Source organism: Echiichthys vipera, assembly GCF_963691815.1.
Source record: "Echiichthys vipera genome assembly, chromosome: 4".
NCBI classification, from domain to species: Eukaryota; Metazoa; Chordata; class Actinopteri; order Perciformes; family Trachinidae; genus Echiichthys; species Echiichthys vipera.
In genome coordinates, this window is record NC_139829.1 from 14,923,568 (window position 1) to 14,942,869 (window position 19,302).

Sequence of the window (19,302 nt, forward strand, 5' to 3'; positions counted from 1 at the left end):
AACAACTTCCATTTGTTGTCTGAATGCTCCAAGATCACTTGGCTTACTGTCTATTTAGTAGTTATCCGTCAATGGAGGTCTGTAGGACAAAGGAATTATATCAGGGTTGGCCGCACAGACAATACTTGTTAATAAGTTGACTTGCATTGGGCTGTATATTCTTCTTTCTGTGTTTTGTTTTGTTTTTGTAGATGTTTGTACAATGGATTTTTTTATTTAGTAAGCTCAATATTTTTAGTCAGTGAATTTTTTTTAATTTTTTTAGTTTTTGTAGTTTACACATTTTAACTGGTTCTTTAACTGCTTCCTGTCTCTCTTTTGTCCTTTTCATTTCCCCATTGTCCTTCCTTCGTGTCCCACTCTCCAGGTATTGCCTCTCTGATTCGCCTGTTGAGCTCAGCAAGCGAGGAGAGCCAGCCAGGCTTAGCTGTGCTGCTCTGTGAGATCCTGACTGCTGTCTACCTCAGTCTGTTTGTCCATGGCATGGCCACTCACTCCAGCAACGAGCTGTTTCGCATCGTGGCCCACCCCCTCAACAGCAAGCTTTGGGTGACAGTGTTCGGAGGAGGCGCCCGAACCCCTGTCATAGAGAAACCCAACAGCCCAACAAGAACACCCCCAACAGGTTGGTGGGGATTAGTTTGGTCTGCCTGAGTGCCTGTCTCTCTGTGGGGTTTTTCTTTTGGAGGTGACCCAGTAGCTAAATCAAATCAGTGCTTCTAAATTAATTGGGTTCCCGTCTCTAGGTCATAGTGAAATCCATCAACCTATTAGTGTGGGAGCTGTTTCCCTCACACTCGTGCTACTCTATCATGGTTGGCAGGAAACCTGATGTAATGCAACTGTAACACCTGTTTATTTGGTATTTAAACTGATTTATTTTCTATTTTTACAAAGATATTGCAATAATTAAAGCTAATGTAAGTCATCAGCAAAAACATCAGGCGTGTCTTATGTATTGTATATGAGGTGGGAATGCATGAATGGGTAGAGTTGTGATGAGCGCTGTAATCATTGATTTAGAATTTAACAAACACTTTCTCTCAACACCCCAGTCTCACCAAGCGGCTCAGACAGGAAATCCAGACGATTCCGGCTTCTGTCATCGCGCAATGGATCCAAAGACGAATCTGGCATAGAGCGGGAGGGCCCATCCAGTCCCAAGCATGGCCCTGTAGTGGAACAAGAAGCTACCTCCATCTTTAAAGAACGATTTGTCCCTCCAGAGCTCAGCATTTGGGATTACTTTATCGCCAAGGTAACGAAAATATCAACAACGACCCCAGAAACAACCCTTTCATATCCACACACTTTTCTTTTTCGTTCAGTCTGAGTGTATTGACTTTTCATCGGGAGGATGGTTTATATGCAGGATTTGTATATAACAGCATAATTCTCTATTTTTGAAGATATTATGGTTGTGGTTGATATCTTTATTTAACCAGGAAGGCCCTTGAGATTAAAATAGCACGCCATTGTAAGGTTACACAATTAAAAGTGTGTTAATCTGCTATAATAAATAACATGTACTAATGCTGACTGGTAATGGATAGGTGTTTGTGTTAAGCTAAAAGTGTGTTGTTGTGTTCTTTCAGCCTTCACTGCCACCATCAGAAGACAGAATTGAATATGACTCGGAGGAGAGCCAGGGCAGTCAAGATGAAGAGGAAGACGATTATGAATATGAAGATGTGTTTGATCTCAGCTCTCCGCAAAGAGAGCATTCGAACCACAATTCATACAGGTAATGACACAACAATGAGTGGATTTTCCTGCAAAGAGTGTATTATCTCCCCATCAATTCAAGCTTCCCAGAGTTTGTGTCTTTCCATTGACTTTGTATTCTGCCTCTAAATGTTGCTCCACATTAAGTCTGAACACAATGCCCCTGTTTTTTAAGGAGCTTTGGGACCATTTAGAGTATTTATGTTCAAAATTGTAATCTAATTTAGCTTTTTTTCCCTCTCAGTTGGTGTTTAATGCGTCTAGCAATGGTTCAGCTGGTGTTGGTCAACCTCAAGTCCTTTTACCCAATGGCAGGATATGATCTATTAGGTAAACATTAAAATACACCACACCCACTGTTATTTACTAATGTTCAAGATGTAGATAAGTGCCCTCCACTTTCTCACTGCCTGTCTGAGCTAATCGTATTTCCTTCACTTTTCTGTTTAACACAGATCTACCTATAGGCTCTCCTCTGTGTCATGCTGTGCTGAAGACGCTGCAGCGTTGGGAGCAGGTGTTACAGAAAAGGCTGGAGATTTTCGGGGGCCCCCCTTCCCAGTACATCTCCACCCCCCTTCAGAATGAAACGGCTGCACCCGGCCCTGCACTGCTAAGACACAAAGCCCTGTTTGAACCATCCAACACCCCTTTCAGGTAACGCCATGAGATGGTCTTACATAGCCACACCATACTCACTAGTGCTGTCAGTGCTGGTCAGAATGGTCAGTCAGATGGTGAGTCATACTAGGAGATCAGTAACTCAAGTAAAAATATATATATTATGAGAGATTTACACCTCCACTAAGGAGTTTATATTTCTGGTTTGTTTCTTTCTCTTCTCAGCAGGATTAACAAAAAAAACAGACTTATCCTTTAGGATATCGCCTTCAGCTTTCAAACATCATGAATTAATGATGTTCAATTTATTTCAGTTTTATCCTTCAGCACCAGATATATCTGTACAACACATCCATACCAGTAAATTGTATTTAGACATGTTTTATCCTTCAGCATGTGACCCCTATTGATTTCCGCATGGCCTGTACAGTAGACACTGTATGGATTTACTGTTCTTGGAGGACTCTACCCTGCATTTGATGCGTTTTGCCTTAAGCACCGATATGTGGAGTTTTCAGACCAGCACCAATGGCACAAATCTTGAATGATATTTTCTTACACATTTTGTTGTGCTTCAGTGAACTGTTGCAACTGATTTAATGAGCATTAGTGTTAATATGCAGGAGGTGTTGTATTATTTTCAGGACTAGCCACCATTCTGCGCTGCCAGTGAAGCGTCTGTGGCAGTTCCTGGTCAAGCAGGAAGAAGTTCAAGAGACTTTCATTAGAAACATCTTTACGAAGAAACGGGACCCAACTGAGGTACATAATGTTTACATCATGCCAACCCCTCTGCATGAACTGCCTCCATGTTGCACAGCTAGCAAATTCACTGAATAACATATTAACTGTTATTTTATGATCAAATCCACAGTAAGTCGCTCTATTTACCCCCAGGAAACTGCATAATTATTGCTGTTGACGCATTTGTGCTTTTTTGTTCTGCATGTTAACCACATGTATTACTGCCTCCAGTTGCATGTTGATGCTTTATTCCAGTAATTACACCCTGTTTGATTAACAGCACAATAATTCAGTCTATGTGTTTGTTTGACTGCATGGTTCATCCCTGGTTGTTTTTGTATGTTGTGTGTTTGTGTTATGTGTGTTTTGTGTGCGTGTGTGACTACCCTGTTCTGCTTCCCCAAACATTAAAGTCGGGTGAGGACCAGACTGACAATATGAAATGTTCAGGGATGGAGGAGACAGGAAACCATCAGGTACTGCTGCCTCAGATAAACTCTGACTTTTGATATTGAGATGGGATGGGCACCAAATCTCAGTCCTGACTGAATTATGTGTGTGTGACAGTACTGAAAACTAAAGAAGTCATTTGATTAGATCCTTAATCTTGTTAACTAACAATGCCCAACCCTAGAAGTGGGACAGACATTTTTGTTGCCAACTCCTGGGGATTATAATCTGGAAAATTCTATGTCAGTGTTTCCCAAAGAAATAGATTCACAGGCATGTTTGCCTTCGTATATAAGCTGTATTCTTCTCGCTCGACTCCTTAAACGCTTACTAATAACTTCCTCAAACGCATTCCCAAAATAAATAGATATATTTTTTAACCAAAAACACGTGTGTTAGGAGGAGTGTTACAATTAGTTTCCACTCACAATGGTGGGGAAACAATAACACCTTCCTCGTCTTATACACAACTCTCTCTCTCCATTGCTGTTTAAGCTCATTGGTAACAGGATATTCCAGCTCCACTTTTTTATTTGCACCAGCCATAGTGTGATTGACACGCACACCAATCCACTTCTTGTGCAAGCCTGACTACATGTTGCTAACAGCTTATGGATGATAAAAATGTCCGTGTGCAACTCGTGCTTGTGAAATTTGGTTCCAAATTAAATGAATCAGTTCACATACAAAAAATATACTAATACTTCAGAGAACGTTAATATACCTGGGCAGCCTGTTCAAGTAAAGTACATGTGTGGGCAACACTGAGTGTTTTATGAGTAAAACCATGCTGTTTGCTTTTTTTTGTAGTATATCATTAAAAACATACCTTTGATCCCTTATGTAGGGCTGCATGATCGTTGCACTCAGACTGCAGAAAAAATTTTAAGATTAATTTGGTCGTAATTGACAAAAGAAAATTCAAAACTGTATAATCCGTCACACTGTTTACCAGCGTGCTTTAAAGAATGTGATGAACCAGAGTATAACTCTAAAGTCAATATCACACCAAAATCCAGTTTGATTAATTGTGGTAGCTAAATCTGTAATAGAGATTTTTATATGATTGATCATGCATCCTTACTCTCTGGTAACTCTAAACAAAAATGTGTGATGTCTTCATTATTAACAATATTACCTCTAATTTGTCAAGACCCATGATTATGCTGCATTTTAGAGGTTGTGAAACATTATGAGAAATACTTCACATCACCATACTGTAGCACTGGCGGTATGAACTTTACTTTTGATTACATATGAGTGTCCATATATACGTATAACATGCACATCATGTGTCTTGTATTTGCCTCCTACAGTAGTATAGTAAAGGTGGCCTGTCACATATAATCAAAGAAACTTTAAAATTGTGATCTTGACAGAATTAAACTACATATATTTTCTGGGCCATGAACTCGGAATGTTCCTGTCAGCATTTTAGATTATTCTTACATTCAGCTCTCTAAATTTTCATGTGAATGTGAACCATAGATTTCAAATTTTACTGTACACTGACGCTTCATAGATGTTTCTAATCTTCTGCCCCTCGCTGTGTAAGCTGCCATGTTGTAGCTACTCCATTTGGCTCAGTGTTAATTAACCCACTCTCCCAGAGGACAAGCTATAAAGCTGAATAGCTTCTGATTAATGGGCCCAACACTGTCGCAGTGAATCTGCGCCCCACAGGGATTATGTGCTTGGCGAAAATGGCAAACCACCACATTTAGATTTCTGCAAGTTTTACTTTATTCCATCTGACAGGAAAAGACATGGACCTATCCCCTTGAATAAATGCAGTAAAGACTTTAATTCAATATCGTGCTCAAGGGAGGCCTGTCTCATTTTGAGTAACATCAGAATGTTACATCTCTATACAATATGCATGGCTACAGTATATTCTACTCTGCTGCTGTTTTCGTCACGTAGGGCCTCTATAGTACAGTGTGCACTCATCCCCCAAGGGTTGTTTTGCTCATGCTATCTGATGGCACTAACCCAGTTATGTGGTTAAAAAGGTGGCCTGATGCACCTCTAACCTCTAAAGGCAAGACAAACAAACACATCAACATTGAGTGCACGTTACAGTGTGGAAACAAAGAGCAGGCTGAGCTTGAGCCATGGCTCTTTTTCAGCATCAGCTCTGTCATCTTTGACAGCAAATAATTTGACACCTCATTCATCAACTCCTCTCATGGATCTTGTCAGGTCATTTGTTCTGTAGGACAAAGGGAAATTTACTGTATCTGAAGTTATGGCTGTTATTTGTGTGCAGGACATTTTTACCAATGTTTCAACTGTAATGCTTGAATCTCCCTGGTGTGTGTGCGTGTGTGCGTGCGTGTGCGTGTGTGCGTGTGTGCGTGTGTGCGTGTGTGCGTGTGCGCGTGTGCGTGTGCGTGTGCGTGTGCGCGTGTGCGTGTGCGCGTGCGCGTGCGCGTGCGCGTGTGCGTGTGCGTGTGCGTGTGCGTGTGCGTGTGCGTGTGCGTGTGCGTGTGCGTGTGTGTGTGTGTGTGTGTGTGTGTGTGTGTGTGTGTGTGTGCGCAGACTGAGTCAGATCTGGGCTCTCCTGGAGGAAAGGCACGCATTATCCATAAGGAATCTGACATCATCACAGCCTTTGCCATTAACAAGGTACAGCTCTTTTACAAAGGTGTGACTGAACAATGCAATGTACTCTAATATATGCTCTCCAACTAAGGACTTTGGAGGTTTGTCAATCTATCTGGCCATCTGCTTCAGTTTGTTGAGTAATGTTATAAGTGATCAGTACTATGGAAACAAGTGCGGTGATATAGAAGTTATTTTAGTTTTAACTCGGTTACTGAAAAATGAAATGTATAAAAATATCTAGACATTTCTTTGTTTCTTTATTGTAAAAAATATTCCAACCTTACCTGTATCTGTTGGAAAACTACAAATATAAAACCTGAGCAGCAAAAATAAACTGATAGAAAGTAAAGTAACCTGTGGTACAGTAGTTGTTTCCTCAACCATTCACTGTGAAACACAGCTACAGTATGATTATTGCCATCAGAGATGTTCTCTAAACCCATTTTAAAGCTTCTCTAATCTATATTTTTTATATAAACAGTGGGTCAGTCATGTAAAAGTTATCTTCTTATGACGAACCAACCGAGAATAATCACTCCATCTCTGCAGTCTCATACTAAGCTCTAAGGAACAATGTTTTAACTTTACTGTTTCGATGCAGCGTTACCGCTCTCATCGTCCTCTTTCTAACCACAGCCTTTTTGGCAGAAAAAAAGTTCTCATAAACCTATTGTACTCTAGTCAGCCACTACCCTTGAAACATAGTAGAACTTTTAGCAGCTAAAGAGCTAAATATTTCCCTCTAGAGTCTGTGGAGACCAAAAACAAAGCCTAAACGACTTAACGGTGGCCAGAAACGCAAAATAATTGTTGCCTTTGCATTTCAGTTTCATAAGGGGATAATATGTCAGGGGTTGTGTGTCCCCAAGTGGCAAACAGAAATCAGTCCATACTGCTTTAAGTCAGTTTAGCCCAGCAGTGCATGGTAACATGATTTCTATGATCAAACAGATGTGCCACTAGCCAAATAAAATACAATTCTGAAGTCTGAATTTGAAGTTTTACACTGGGGTGGATTCAGAAACAGAATTTTTATCAAACTGATGTCATTAGCTTCACCTTGACCAACAGGATCAGAGCACATAATTTAAATTCAAAACAAATATCAAACTCTTTTTGCCAGTGGCACAACCCTTACACCATATCCTAGCTCCTTTGATGCTGTTGAGCCTGTGTTTTCTTTATTTGGTAGAGGAAGATGTTCACTCTGTGATACTCTTTGAATGTAGATAGTTATATAAAGGGAAGCAGTGATAGTGAAGATCAAAGGAGAGTGGACCTCAGGTCATCATTAAGAGCAAAAAGTTGGATGTTTTGGCAGAATAGAAGAGTTGGAAAAAGTATTTGTGTCACTTATGTGGACTTTCTAACTTGAACACTTTTGCACACACAGTAAGCCTCTCCTTTTTGTCCTCACCCTTAACCTCTCTGTCACCCACCTCTCCGTTTATCCACTTTCTGACGCTCTCTGTCTCCCAGGCAAATCGTAATTGTTTAGTCATGGCCTCCACCCATGACATTCAGGAGTTGGATGTCTCATCTATCTTGGCCACAAAGATCTTGACATGGATTGATGACGATGAAGCCGAAGCCAAAGGGTAAGAGAGGCGTGCGTGTGTGTGTGTGTATGTGCGCGCCAGCAGAGTTCATCCAGAGTAACATCAACATACTTTTCACCCTCATACCAACAGAACTGAATTGAGTGTGGGCGTGGGACAATGTGATTGGTACAGTAATGACTGTGTAGGCAGTGTATATGCATTTGCATTGTGTGTCTATGTTTGGATATGCAGCATAATCTATGCATTTATGTATGGATGCTCCTTTATGAGATATTATTTTAGCATTTCAGACCCGAGTCACTTTCTTTCAGTACGCATTCTTATTATTGTCCTGCATACCCATTATCTGTTATAGTTTATCTATAAATGCATATAATAATAATGCTGGTATAATTTCTATCTCTAAACTGATTGCACAGAGATGACATTGGTATCAATCTTTTTTTATCGATGCTATTTTCTCAAACTTTCTGAGTATTCTTTTTGAGATTTTGGCATGGAAATGCTTCATACACCTTATTATTATTCTGTCTCTGTAGTGTTGGTGATGACTTCCTGGTGGTCCATGCGCGCGATGACTTTGCCGCACTCCACGGCACCACACCGTACACTCACAGTAGCCCTGGCACTCCTATCAACATGCCGTGGCTAGGAGGAGTGCAAACAGGCCGGGGTGCAGCTGTGGTGAGATCTAGACGTGAAGTTGTATGTGATTTATATTACCTGAGCCATTTGTTTGCCTCACCTGTCCTGCTTCATTAAGTTTCATTCCTGATTTCTGTCTTAGATTGTTTCGCGTGATTTAAGGGCAAATTTTTCATACTTTACGTATCCGACAGCCATTTTCCAAAGCCAGGCAACTGTGCACCTTTACATCTAGATTGTACATTGTGTATATCATACATTGTAGTCATTTGTGGGTGTATTTGTATTTATTTGTTTTGTTTTTTTAAATGGGACATAACACATATTATTGAACATTTACATGTAAATATGTGTGGGATTGTAGCCAGGTGGCTAATTTGCATTGCCATTGTCCCATTGGCAGGTAAAGAGAAGAGAGAAAGGGAAAGACATCAAGTAAAAATGTAGCATAAGAAGATTTGGCATATCATAACAACAACAAAACTTGACAATGAATGAGCAGACCGTAATAAAAAAACAACATTTAATATAAAGTGGCAATTGCGCATACAAATTCTGGCTATTATTGCAGAATGCCAGTGGGCCAATATACAACATATTAGCATGGGTCAGTAGGATAAGGGTAATGTATGCATGTAGTCATTCTTTAAGCAAAGCGGACAAATATTTCCTAATTCCATCTTCCCAATTGTTAGTATCTGCTGACTGACCAAAATATTTTGAAGAAGTCACCTGTGCTTTGGCAAAGAGAGAACATTTTCACTATGTTCTGACATTTTATAGATCAAGCAAAGATTTGACGATTTGAAAAAATCATTAATTAATCGAGACAAAATAAGCCTCATGTTTGGGTTTCTTACCTTTTTGGAAACCGCTGTTTTAATTCATCTCTGTACAGTATGAAAATACATTTGAAGAAGCCAGACGGGGCTTTTTTTTTGCCTGTCCCAGAATGTTAACCTGTGAAGCCAGAATATAGTCCAGTGCTTACAGAGCACTGTTGAGGTCTGACAATATAATACTAGTTAATCTATCTCACTCTATTGCTATTGCTATTTTTTATAATATACATTTATATTAAGTTAGGGTGTTTCTTACATTAAAACAAGGATTGCTGTTGAGTAGGCAAATCTCAGAGGTTGGAGCTTCGCTAAATATGTTTGTTTTGAATCTGCCCTTCTTTGTACTCAAAGCAAAGTTTAAATGACTTCAATTAATAATTCATCTTTCTCTGGGCTCAGTTTGCCAAAAGCATTATAGCTGCTGACATTGGCTCCCTCATTGACTTCCAAAGGAACAAAGATGTTGCTGACTGCTACAGCTTGTGAGACACCAGACCCGAACCTCTATCATTTTATGCTTTTTAATGGAAGAGTCTACAAAAACCTGTTTTTCTGAGCAGAGAAACTTGACATGAGCAGTGGGGACTGGGGAGGGAAATTCATTTTATTCTGGTGGTAGCAGTGTCTTTGAATCGAGTCAGCTGTGAGTCATGTTTTGTTGATATTAAACAGCTCACTAGTTGCTCTTGATATGCAGACTGGACAGTAAGAGCCACTCTGCATTGTAATTATTTTACCAACCAGTCAAGCAGTGTGCTCATGGTTGGAGCAGAATACGTTTAGAGACAATAATAAATACAATTCTTGGCAGATATTGCTGTTAATGTATGTCTTTCTGAGCCACCAGTCATAATACAGGATGGGAAATAGTTATACTGTATATTAAGACAATGTATGCTATAATTTGATAGAGAAATGTAGCATTAAATATGTACTTTGGCATAATGGTTAGATTAGCATATTTCTGCCCTTTCTAACTGGATTTTAACTAAAGAGACGTCCGTAAATTGTTGCGTAAATGTTATTGCACTTTTTTTCACGTTCAAATAAAAGTTCATTGCAATCCATTAGTAACAAGCCATTAGTTTAACAGATAAAGGGAAGGCAGCAATGAATTTCTTCTTTGTGTGGAAAGGGCTTCAGAATAATGTAATATTGTTTAAGTGTCTGTTGTTAAGAATTACTGTTTATCATAGTGAAGTTCTGCATTGTTTTCTAGTTAAGTCAGCTTACTAAACATCTTCTCCTCCTCTTCATTTTTCTTCTCCCAGATGATCAAGAGAAATATCAACAATGTAAGAAGAATGACCTCCCATCCCACACTGCCTTACTGTAAGTACTAGTCTGATATGTCTGTTAGTAGAGTGGAACAGTGTCCGCACTTTGAAGGTGGTATCCAGACATCAAATGTCTTATGTTAAAAAAGAGCCTTCGGGTGGATTATATCACCCAAAAGTTTCTTATATGTAGATATTTAGTAAGTGGCAAAGTTTGTTTTGTTTTTTTCTTCTGGACCCAATGCTTCTGTTGATTTAGAAAAGGCTGAGTGAGCCCTACTTGTATTTTCCAGTCACACTGCAGAGTTGGGGATTAAAGGGTGTGCGCGTGTGTGTGAGAAATAAATAATTAATTCTGTCAATCATGAGATGATTTTAGGAACAGAGAAAGGCCAAAACCTCATGTTGGGACCAGAATGCTCAACGAGAGTCACTGGAAAATGTGCCAATGGCAGATTAGGTTTTCTAATGCCTCCTTGCCGCCGACACCTGTAGTTGGAGGCATTATGTTTTCGGGTTTTTCCCACACATACGTCCGTATAACCAGGTCAAAGTCACTATGACCTCACATAAAACATTTTTGGACATGAGTTAAGAATAATATTCTAATTGTGACAATGTTTCACACAAATGTCTAATAGTCTAAAATGATGAATGAATTAATGACATCTTATCAAGTGCATTGTCACATCATAAAGACCTGTTTTTCAGACCTGACAGGAGCACAGGATGGTAGCGTCAGAATGTTTGAGTGGGGTCACTCCCAGCAGATCATCTGCTTCAGAAGTCCAGGCAACTCCAGAGTCACCAGGATACGATTCAACCACCAGGGAAACAAGGTTACACCGTCACACACACACACACACACACACACACACACACACACACACACACACACACACACACACACACACACACACACACACACACACACACACACACACACACACACACACACACACACACACACACACACACACACACACACACACACACACACACACAAACACTCGTACTATATGAACTAGGGATGCACGGATCCAATACAGATATCAGATACTAACTCAATGGGTAGGATCTCTTAAATTCAATTCTTTAGTCTTGTTTTTTATTTTAATAACAAATAATAATTTAGTAACTTAATATATATAAATGTATTTTTTACATTTTGTTTTATCAGAGCAATGTTTAAGTTAGACTTGGTGTTGCCTTACATTCTTTCCACACAGGGAGGCATACAGCTGATTAATGAATTATTGTTATAAGTACTTGGTATCAGTGTTGAAAAAGTCATATTATATGCACTGTAAAATGAACTACCACCATCCAGATGTCAAACTATTCTTAGCTTTGTAACATAACTGCACTGTGATCAGAGCCATGTCAGATTAAGCAGCATTTTCACACTTTGCCAGTCAGACACGAACCACAGTGGGGAGTTTGGCTTCAGCACATTTTGTTCTTCCGCTGAGTGATTCAGCTGCTCTCAACTCATGCAGTCGCCTCAAGCTAATAACTTTCTCAGATGGTGCCTCTCCTGCGCCAGTACCATCTTATCTGCCTGCTCTGGCCAAAAGAGTGAAATATGCTTTGCAAACAAATTGGAAGGAAGAGGGCAAGCAGAGAGCTTGATTTTAGTTATGCAAGTGGTGTTTGAACTTATGAGGCTGTTGACATGTTTTGGACGACAATTTGAGAACTATCCCGATCCAGAAGGTTCTCAGTGGGTGCACAAACTCAGGAGGAGCACCTGGCAATATGTTTTTGTCTGTCTGATGTAAAATATAGGATAATTGTAGCTTAATTTCAGCAAAGTTTGACACCTGCTCCCTGAATGTTTTGTGTAGTTCGGTATCGTCGATGCTGATGGAGGTTTGAGTCTCTGGCAGACCAACACAAGCGGAAATGCACCTAAACCGTACCTGGTAAGAAACTCACTGAGCAGATCAATGTACTACCTTTAATTTTTCCGACATGTTTGTTTTTTGTTTTGTTTGCCTAGACGTTCTTAGTGTCCTCACGCTCTCTCCCTGTCATTCTCATTTTTGTTTACTCTTCACCTGCTTCTCTATTACTGTCACTATTACTAACCGTCTCCTTTGTTTCTCTCTGCCAGACGTTGCAGTGCCACAACAAGACCGCTCATGACTTTGTGTTTGTGGGCTCCTCCTCCCTCATTGCCTCTGCAGGTCTTTCAACAGACAACAGGTAAGAGACTTGGAAGAAAAGAGAGTTTTGTCTCGTCGTCTTCAAATATTCTCCTCCCAACTGAATTCTGGTTCATGAACTTCTAACTAAATGCAGATTTTTTTCCGTTCAGCTCCACTGTACTGGTTCCAACAGGGATAATGACCCAGCCTGGGAACCAGACAGATCTGCAATTTCATATTTTATTTGCCCTGACAGATACATTTTGCCCCCCTCCTGTTCAGACAGTCTTCCGGCCGACCTGACCCTTGCCAATCACAACCGTTTAACTCATATGGGGCATGTTTCAGATGATAACTAGCAACTTGCAGAGCCTTCGTGCTTTACGTAAAATACGGGAAGATGTCATTTTTAACTTGGGCCGGGGACACTACAGCAAGTGTTAACCTACTTTAGTAAAGGGGAGTGCCATTGATGAGTTTTCAAAAAAAAACAAGATGGCTGCAGCCAATGTGGAATTTTCTGTTAAAGTACTATTTTCAAATTCTGTTGGCTAAACGGCAACCCTCGTTCACAGACATATTGATGCTACACCATCACAGCTCATATCTGCACGCTGGTGTCTGTTCACATTTGACAGTCACTCAGCAATACTACAAGATTTGTTGCTCTGATTGGTTTTAGGTTCATCCAAGTGCATCCAGAGGCATTTTGTCTATGGCTGATGATAACGCCCCTTGGAAAAAATGAACTGAGCGGGTCTGGTATTGTCGGGTTAATGTCCTTTGAATCAAATATGGGAATGTTTTTTTGACTCCACAGGAACGTGTGTCTGTGGGATACTCTGGTGACTCCTGCGAACAGCCTTGTACATGGTAAGATGCAGCATTTGTGTTTCAAATGTGAGTAGTTGCTTTAGTTAATATTATTTTTTTCTTTGTTTTTGATAATACAATTAATATTTTGGAGAATTGGACTATTGGTGGAAGAAAACAATTTAAAGTCTGCTTGTACTTGGGGTAATTAGAATTTATTTAGGACATTTTATTGACCAAACAGTTAACAAAAAATATATTTTCTGTATTATTAGGATCAGCATTAGTTGCAGCCCTAATGTGCATCAAATAGCAGATAAGGGAAAGAAACTTAGACAGTGGTGGATAATGACCCTGTCTGGGCATGATCTGTGGACTGTTTATTGATAATTTGGGAAAATAATGAATTAATAGTAAAGAAATAAAATAGTTGTAAACTGAAGCCATAAAAGTGTTACCCACCATATTTTCTCTATTTTTATTTCCATTTTAATGCCTCTCTAATTTCTATCCCATTCCTTCTAAATTATCCATCTTCTCCATGATATCCCATCATTACCCTTTCTCTCTTTCTTGTCAGCTTTCTTCTGTCACGAGTCTGGAGCCACCGTGCTCTCGATGGCCTGCAGGCAGCAGCTGCTTATCACAGGTGGAAGGAAGGGCTGGATCAGCGTCCTGGAGCTTGCCCACAGGCACCAGCGTCAGAGTTTCCAGGCCCACGACTCGCCGGTCAAAGCGTTGGCTGTCGATCCAACTGAGGACTGCTTTATCAGCGGATCAGCTGAGGGCAACATTAAGGTATTCTGACTGGTTAATTGATGCAATTAAGTACATCTATATTGGATATCATATTTTGAGATGTATATTGTTTGTTTATTTATTTATTTCGGGCATGTCAGTTAGATATATCATCATCATACATTATCTTGGTTTGATTTGATTCCAGGAAGGTGGGAGCTCAGGGGAAATCTATGAAAATTTCTTATCATTTGCTGAAGGTCAGGCGCAAGTGGAGACCAGACAGTTTGCTTTGTTAGAGACTCTCCCAGAAAGCATAATCATTTGAAGCCAGATTTTTTTTTTTTCAGAAAGCTGGTACCACTTAATCCAAAAAGTGGATTATAAAAAAACTGTTTTTATAGTTTTCTCAGCACAAAGTTAACCTGTATTGTACCTGACTGAACAGTCCTGCAGGGAGTTTGGCCCTCCAAGTGTGAATGTCTCCCCCGCTGGTACTCCAACAACCAGATGCATTTAGCCATGGCGACAGTGAGCTCCTTCGAAGTCATACCAAACTAATGTCACACTTATGATTAACCACCGGTTTGGGAAAACAGCGTGAATGATGGAGCGAAAGCGTAAGGTGAAAGCAGGGGGACATGAGAAAAGGAAAGAGTTTTGACTGAACAGGCAGGACATGTGACCGTCATCAGTTAATGCACTTCCAGAGGCAGCAGGTCTTTTATCTTTTTGACTTAAATATGCTGGCAAGGATCACACAGCTCTCACTCTAAGGATGAAGCCACTGCTTCGCGCAGATGTACAAGAAATGGTGCAGTGCACATCTGCTTGAAATTCAAATGACTTTCATTCTGGATGATTGCTCACAGAAACCTCCAACGCTGTGTGATGTTACTCATCTGAAGCCATTCATTGTATATGGCTGATTGAAAATGTAACATGGGTGAGCTGCAAAATTATAAGCTTTTAAAGTGTTAGATGAGAGTCCATTGAAGTGGAAGATTGAGTAATATCCAGTCTTTGAAATACCTTATCAAGTAATATAGCTCCCAGGCTGGGAATACAAACCAAACAATGCAAGTTGCTCAGAGCTAATCATGGTGCTCAGCGGTTCCTACTGAGGACATTAATCACTAAAAACAGATCACATATGCATAGTTTAATTTTCCACCCAAGGCTAAGCAAGAATATACAGTATACAGTATGTGTATATATATATATATATATACCTGTGTATATATATCAGTATTTGTATGTGGGGTCAAGTAAGAAATACTACCTGACAAGTGAAATTATTTTTTTTATTATTTTAATCAAGAGTATGTGTGAGGATGTGGTAGAAACCTGTAATGGCTTACATAAAGAACACCCACAGGGCAAATATAAACTTACAAAAATGATTAAATAACCAAGATTAATGAATCTGTTGCTTCGTGGCGTTGGTTGAGGGAGTGATTTGCAAACAGCAAGCTGTCGTTATTGTAAATATGATTGTAATTCATTTTACAGCATTATACCACCATGAAGCCGGTCAATCATGTTCAGTTTCACTGTTTTGGCTGGTACTCACTCGCGGCTATGGAGTGTGCGAGCATGAGGCTGCCAGCATCAGGATGCTGACTGCAGTTCACTAATGGCCAAGTGTCACTAGTAACAAGGATTTTCTGAATGTTACGCAGAGAACGTTAAAATAACTTTCTAAGTTGTCAACTGTTCCCTTCTTCCAAACACGCCCAGATCTGGAGCATGACCACACAGTGTCCGCTCTACACCTTTCCAAACGAACACGCTCGCCAGTCGCTGTTCAGGAACCTCGGCACGGGGGTCATGCAGATAGAGGTGGGACCAGCTAATCACATCTTCTCCTGCGGCGCCGACGGAACAATGAAGATGAGGGTCCTCCCCAACCGCTTCAGTGTTGTCAATAACAGCAACAACCATGGCAACCTCAAGAACGATGTCAAGTTCATCATATAGACAAATACAGTGGTTAAAGCAATTTGATTGAATAATGTGAAGTTGCCACCACTACTGCTGTGGAAATACCTTAATACCTGGAACAGTGGCTGCCATGAACAACGATGTCAAGTGTTATTAAATAAAGAATGGCTTTCATGACAGAGCAAGGTGGAATATTCAGTCCATCCAGTGAGTCGTCTGATCCAGGGGCCCAAGAGTGAAACGATAGCACCTGCTGCTCTTCGTGTGGGACATGAAGCCAACCAGTCGCAGGAGCCTCGACGAGTGTTTTAAACTGCAGTGGAAGTTAAAGTGGGCATAGGGTAACGACCAAGGGCAGTCCATCAGTATAAACTGAACGAGAAACAAAATGCAGCTGCAGATTCTCCGAAACAAACTGCCATCTCAGCGAGGACTGACCAGCACATGGAGACCCTTTTTTTTTCTTTGCACATGACGTGAAGCTGCAGAAGGAGCAGTAGTAACCAGAGACTGTGAAGAGTCTAAAGCTGCAGGATTGTTCTTCTTATAACAGTATCACCAGATCTATTAGTTTATATCAGTAGAGCATTCATGATAGTGGAAGCTGGAATCACTGCTGTGAGTGTTCAGGTGATGAAATACAGTAGACTATGTATGCAGTGTATTGTACAGGGAAGGTAAGTGATCCCTTTAGGGGTTCTAACATCACATCGACACTGTTGGACCCGCTCAGTATAATGCAGTAAGGCCAGTGGACATCGTACAAAGCACATTATATCCAGTCATAAGGATTCCTGGCGCATTCTGGTGCTCCATACATTTTTTTTTTAAGCTAGAAATTCAATGGACCAGGTGTTTGTCACGATCAAACCACACTTTGGGAATTACGGGTTGACAATTTTATATCTGGTCTTATTCTGGCCTGACTTGAAATAAACACAGGAAGATGATTTTATAAAGGATATCTCTTAACACTAACTATACACATGCACTTTCAGGCAGACACCTTTGATGAGAAGATTGATACCTCTCTCTGTTAGTCCCTGAAATGTACAGCTACAGACAGCAAAGACTGTTTCCAGTGTTTGAGCTAAGCTTAGCATCTTAGATCAAAGCCTGAGCTGCACACAAGAAAAACAATTAAGATAAAACAAACAAGATATAACAAGTATTAGAAGATTTTACCACCATTGGTCAACGAAACGGAGTCTTAGGAGTGCCATTAAAGAACAAATCTGTGGAAATACAGTATATAGCCAATTAAAAAGTTAAATAATTATAAGCATTTTTATTTATGTTCTCACTTATTTCTTTATAGATTTACATATTTTTTAAATAATCCATACAGAAATAAATGTGAAATTAAATGAAGTTTATTATTTTATTGCTCTTGAAAGTTACTTTTGATTTACTTTTTTGATTTTTTCCTCTTTATATTTACACATTTGCGTTTTTTTTGTTCTTTTACAAATGTATTATTTTTTATGACATTCCTATGACTCCTTAAGCTGTTTCCTTGTTTCCAGTCTAACCTAAGGTGACCGGCTTCATATTTAACGAGCGGATATGAGAGTGGTGTCAGTCTTCTCATTTAGCGTTGAGTCTCCGCCAGAAAGAGAATAAGCATATTTCCCAAAACAAAGAAGTATTCCTTTAATCAAGCTAGTAGTTTGTGACTTGAGCCGCTACTCCAATGTTTTCTTAATTTTCATGGACTACCTGAATGCGCCATTTCTCTTACTCTATTTGCACATAAATATGAAGCTTAATTATATGTAGTGTGATGCATATAAGTACACAAGACTGGATGTCCGTAAAGCAGCCCAAGCCTTTGGTAATAAGGTTAATAATATAGTAGAATGTTTTGTTTATTCCGGCCTAGATTAAACCAGTGGTATTATTATTAAGTGTCCTTAATCTCTGAAAACACTTTCCATCATGCTGTTGGTCCTGATAATATTGATTATTATTGATATTAGGTTGCACAAAGTAGCTTGTAGAACATGTAGCAGGAAACTTTGCTGTTGACAATGGATAGGTGTTGGGGTGCGGCAGTTAAACAACTTTTAATGAATATAATATTTTGTTGCGGAGGCACAAAGTCTAAACTTTAATTTCCCATATGGACCATGATTCAAAACTGCTTTGCTAAACAATATCATTTACCTTTGGCTTGCTATTCAGTTCCTTTGTCACAATTATAGGAATTACTTCTTTTATCCTTCAGTTGCTTTATACACCATCCAAACGCAGCACATTGCCTTCAGTACATGCTTGGAAAATGTAATCTAGGTTGGTGTGTAATATGATGTGTCTTCCACATAAATAGGGAAGATGTTCATGCTAATTGTGCTATATCTGTTTAGTCTGAAGGAACATAATCCATTAAGCTATTTACCCATGGAACCTTGTTGTGCTGCTGTAGGGAAACAAATGTACATTAGCTTTGATTTCAGGGAGGATAAACTGAGGAAAATCTTTTGATGAAGCAGATTTATTAAAGTTGTGTGTATCGATCCATAAACTAGGCTTCTCATAATGACTGCATAATCAAAACAACTAGATCAGACAAAAGCCACTTTATGAAGACTATCTTTCTGTATAAATACAGGTATATTTATGAAATATGTTCATATTAAAGGTTATCGATGGAGTGATCAAAAGGCAAATGTAATATTATTCCTGGCTTTTATTTCTCTTATAGGTGACCATTTCGCTCCCTTCTTTTCCTCATTATTTCCTGATGTGGGCTTGAACATCCACATGGTCATTTTTGTTTCCCCAAAAAATCAAAGTGGTTGGAAACTGATGTGTACTCCTGCAGCAACTGGAGATTAAATACTTTTTATCAATGACAAACTATATGTACTCTTACAGAAACTGGAGAATAAAATCAATTTTATCAAAGCAAGTGCCAATACTGCTTATTTTCGACGTACGCCGCTGACACATCCGTTTATCTACATAAGGGTGTCAGTGTGCAGCTGTTGCACATTAAACAAACACATTCGACTCTGACTCCTTACTTTTTTTGCCCTCTTCAATCGTTCAAATGTGAATTTGATCAGAGAAATCTAATTTTATAATGAAGATGCCGTGTAAAATGATGTATTATATACAGAAAAGGTACTAATGTAATAAAAAAAACTACGTAACACAAGCAGATTTTTTTTTTTGTGATTTT

The 19,302-nt window shown here is 39.5% G+C and overlaps 1 protein-coding gene across 2 annotated transcripts in view; it reads left to right on the forward strand.

Moving 5' to 3' along the window:
• The window catches only part of dmxl1 (Dmx like 1), a 55,760-nt gene extending 36,552 nt beyond the window's left edge, over nt 1-19,208 (forward strand). The window contains exons 35-51 of one of the 2 annotated variants that reach the window (XM_083913222.1): nt 368-625; nt 1,056-1,258; nt 1,596-1,744; nt 1,970-2,055; nt 2,181-2,382; nt 2,991-3,108; nt 3,504-3,566; nt 6,082-6,168; nt 7,627-7,745; nt 8,249-8,393; nt 10,468-10,528; nt 11,185-11,312; nt 12,321-12,398; nt 12,590-12,681; nt 13,444-13,496; nt 14,017-14,234; nt 15,915-19,208. In XM_083913222.1, coding sequence (XP_083769348.1) covers nt 368-625; nt 1,056-1,258; nt 1,596-1,744; nt 1,970-2,055; nt 2,181-2,382; nt 2,991-3,108; nt 3,504-3,566; nt 6,082-6,168; nt 7,627-7,745; nt 8,249-8,393; nt 10,468-10,528; nt 11,185-11,312; nt 12,321-12,398; nt 12,590-12,681; nt 13,444-13,496; nt 14,017-14,234; nt 15,915-16,154 — 2,300 coding nt within the window. In that variant the 3' untranslated portion in view covers nt 16,155-19,208. The remainder of the gene's footprint in view (nt 1-367; nt 626-1,055; nt 1,259-1,595; nt 1,745-1,969; nt 2,056-2,180; nt 2,383-2,990; nt 3,109-3,503; nt 3,567-6,081; nt 6,169-7,626; nt 7,746-8,248; nt 8,394-10,467; nt 10,529-11,184; nt 11,313-12,320; nt 12,399-12,589; nt 12,682-13,443; nt 13,497-14,016; nt 14,235-15,914) is intronic. The other variant, XM_083913223.1, reaches the window with a different exon arrangement.
• The last annotated feature ends 94 nt before the right edge of the window (nt 19,209-19,302 follow it).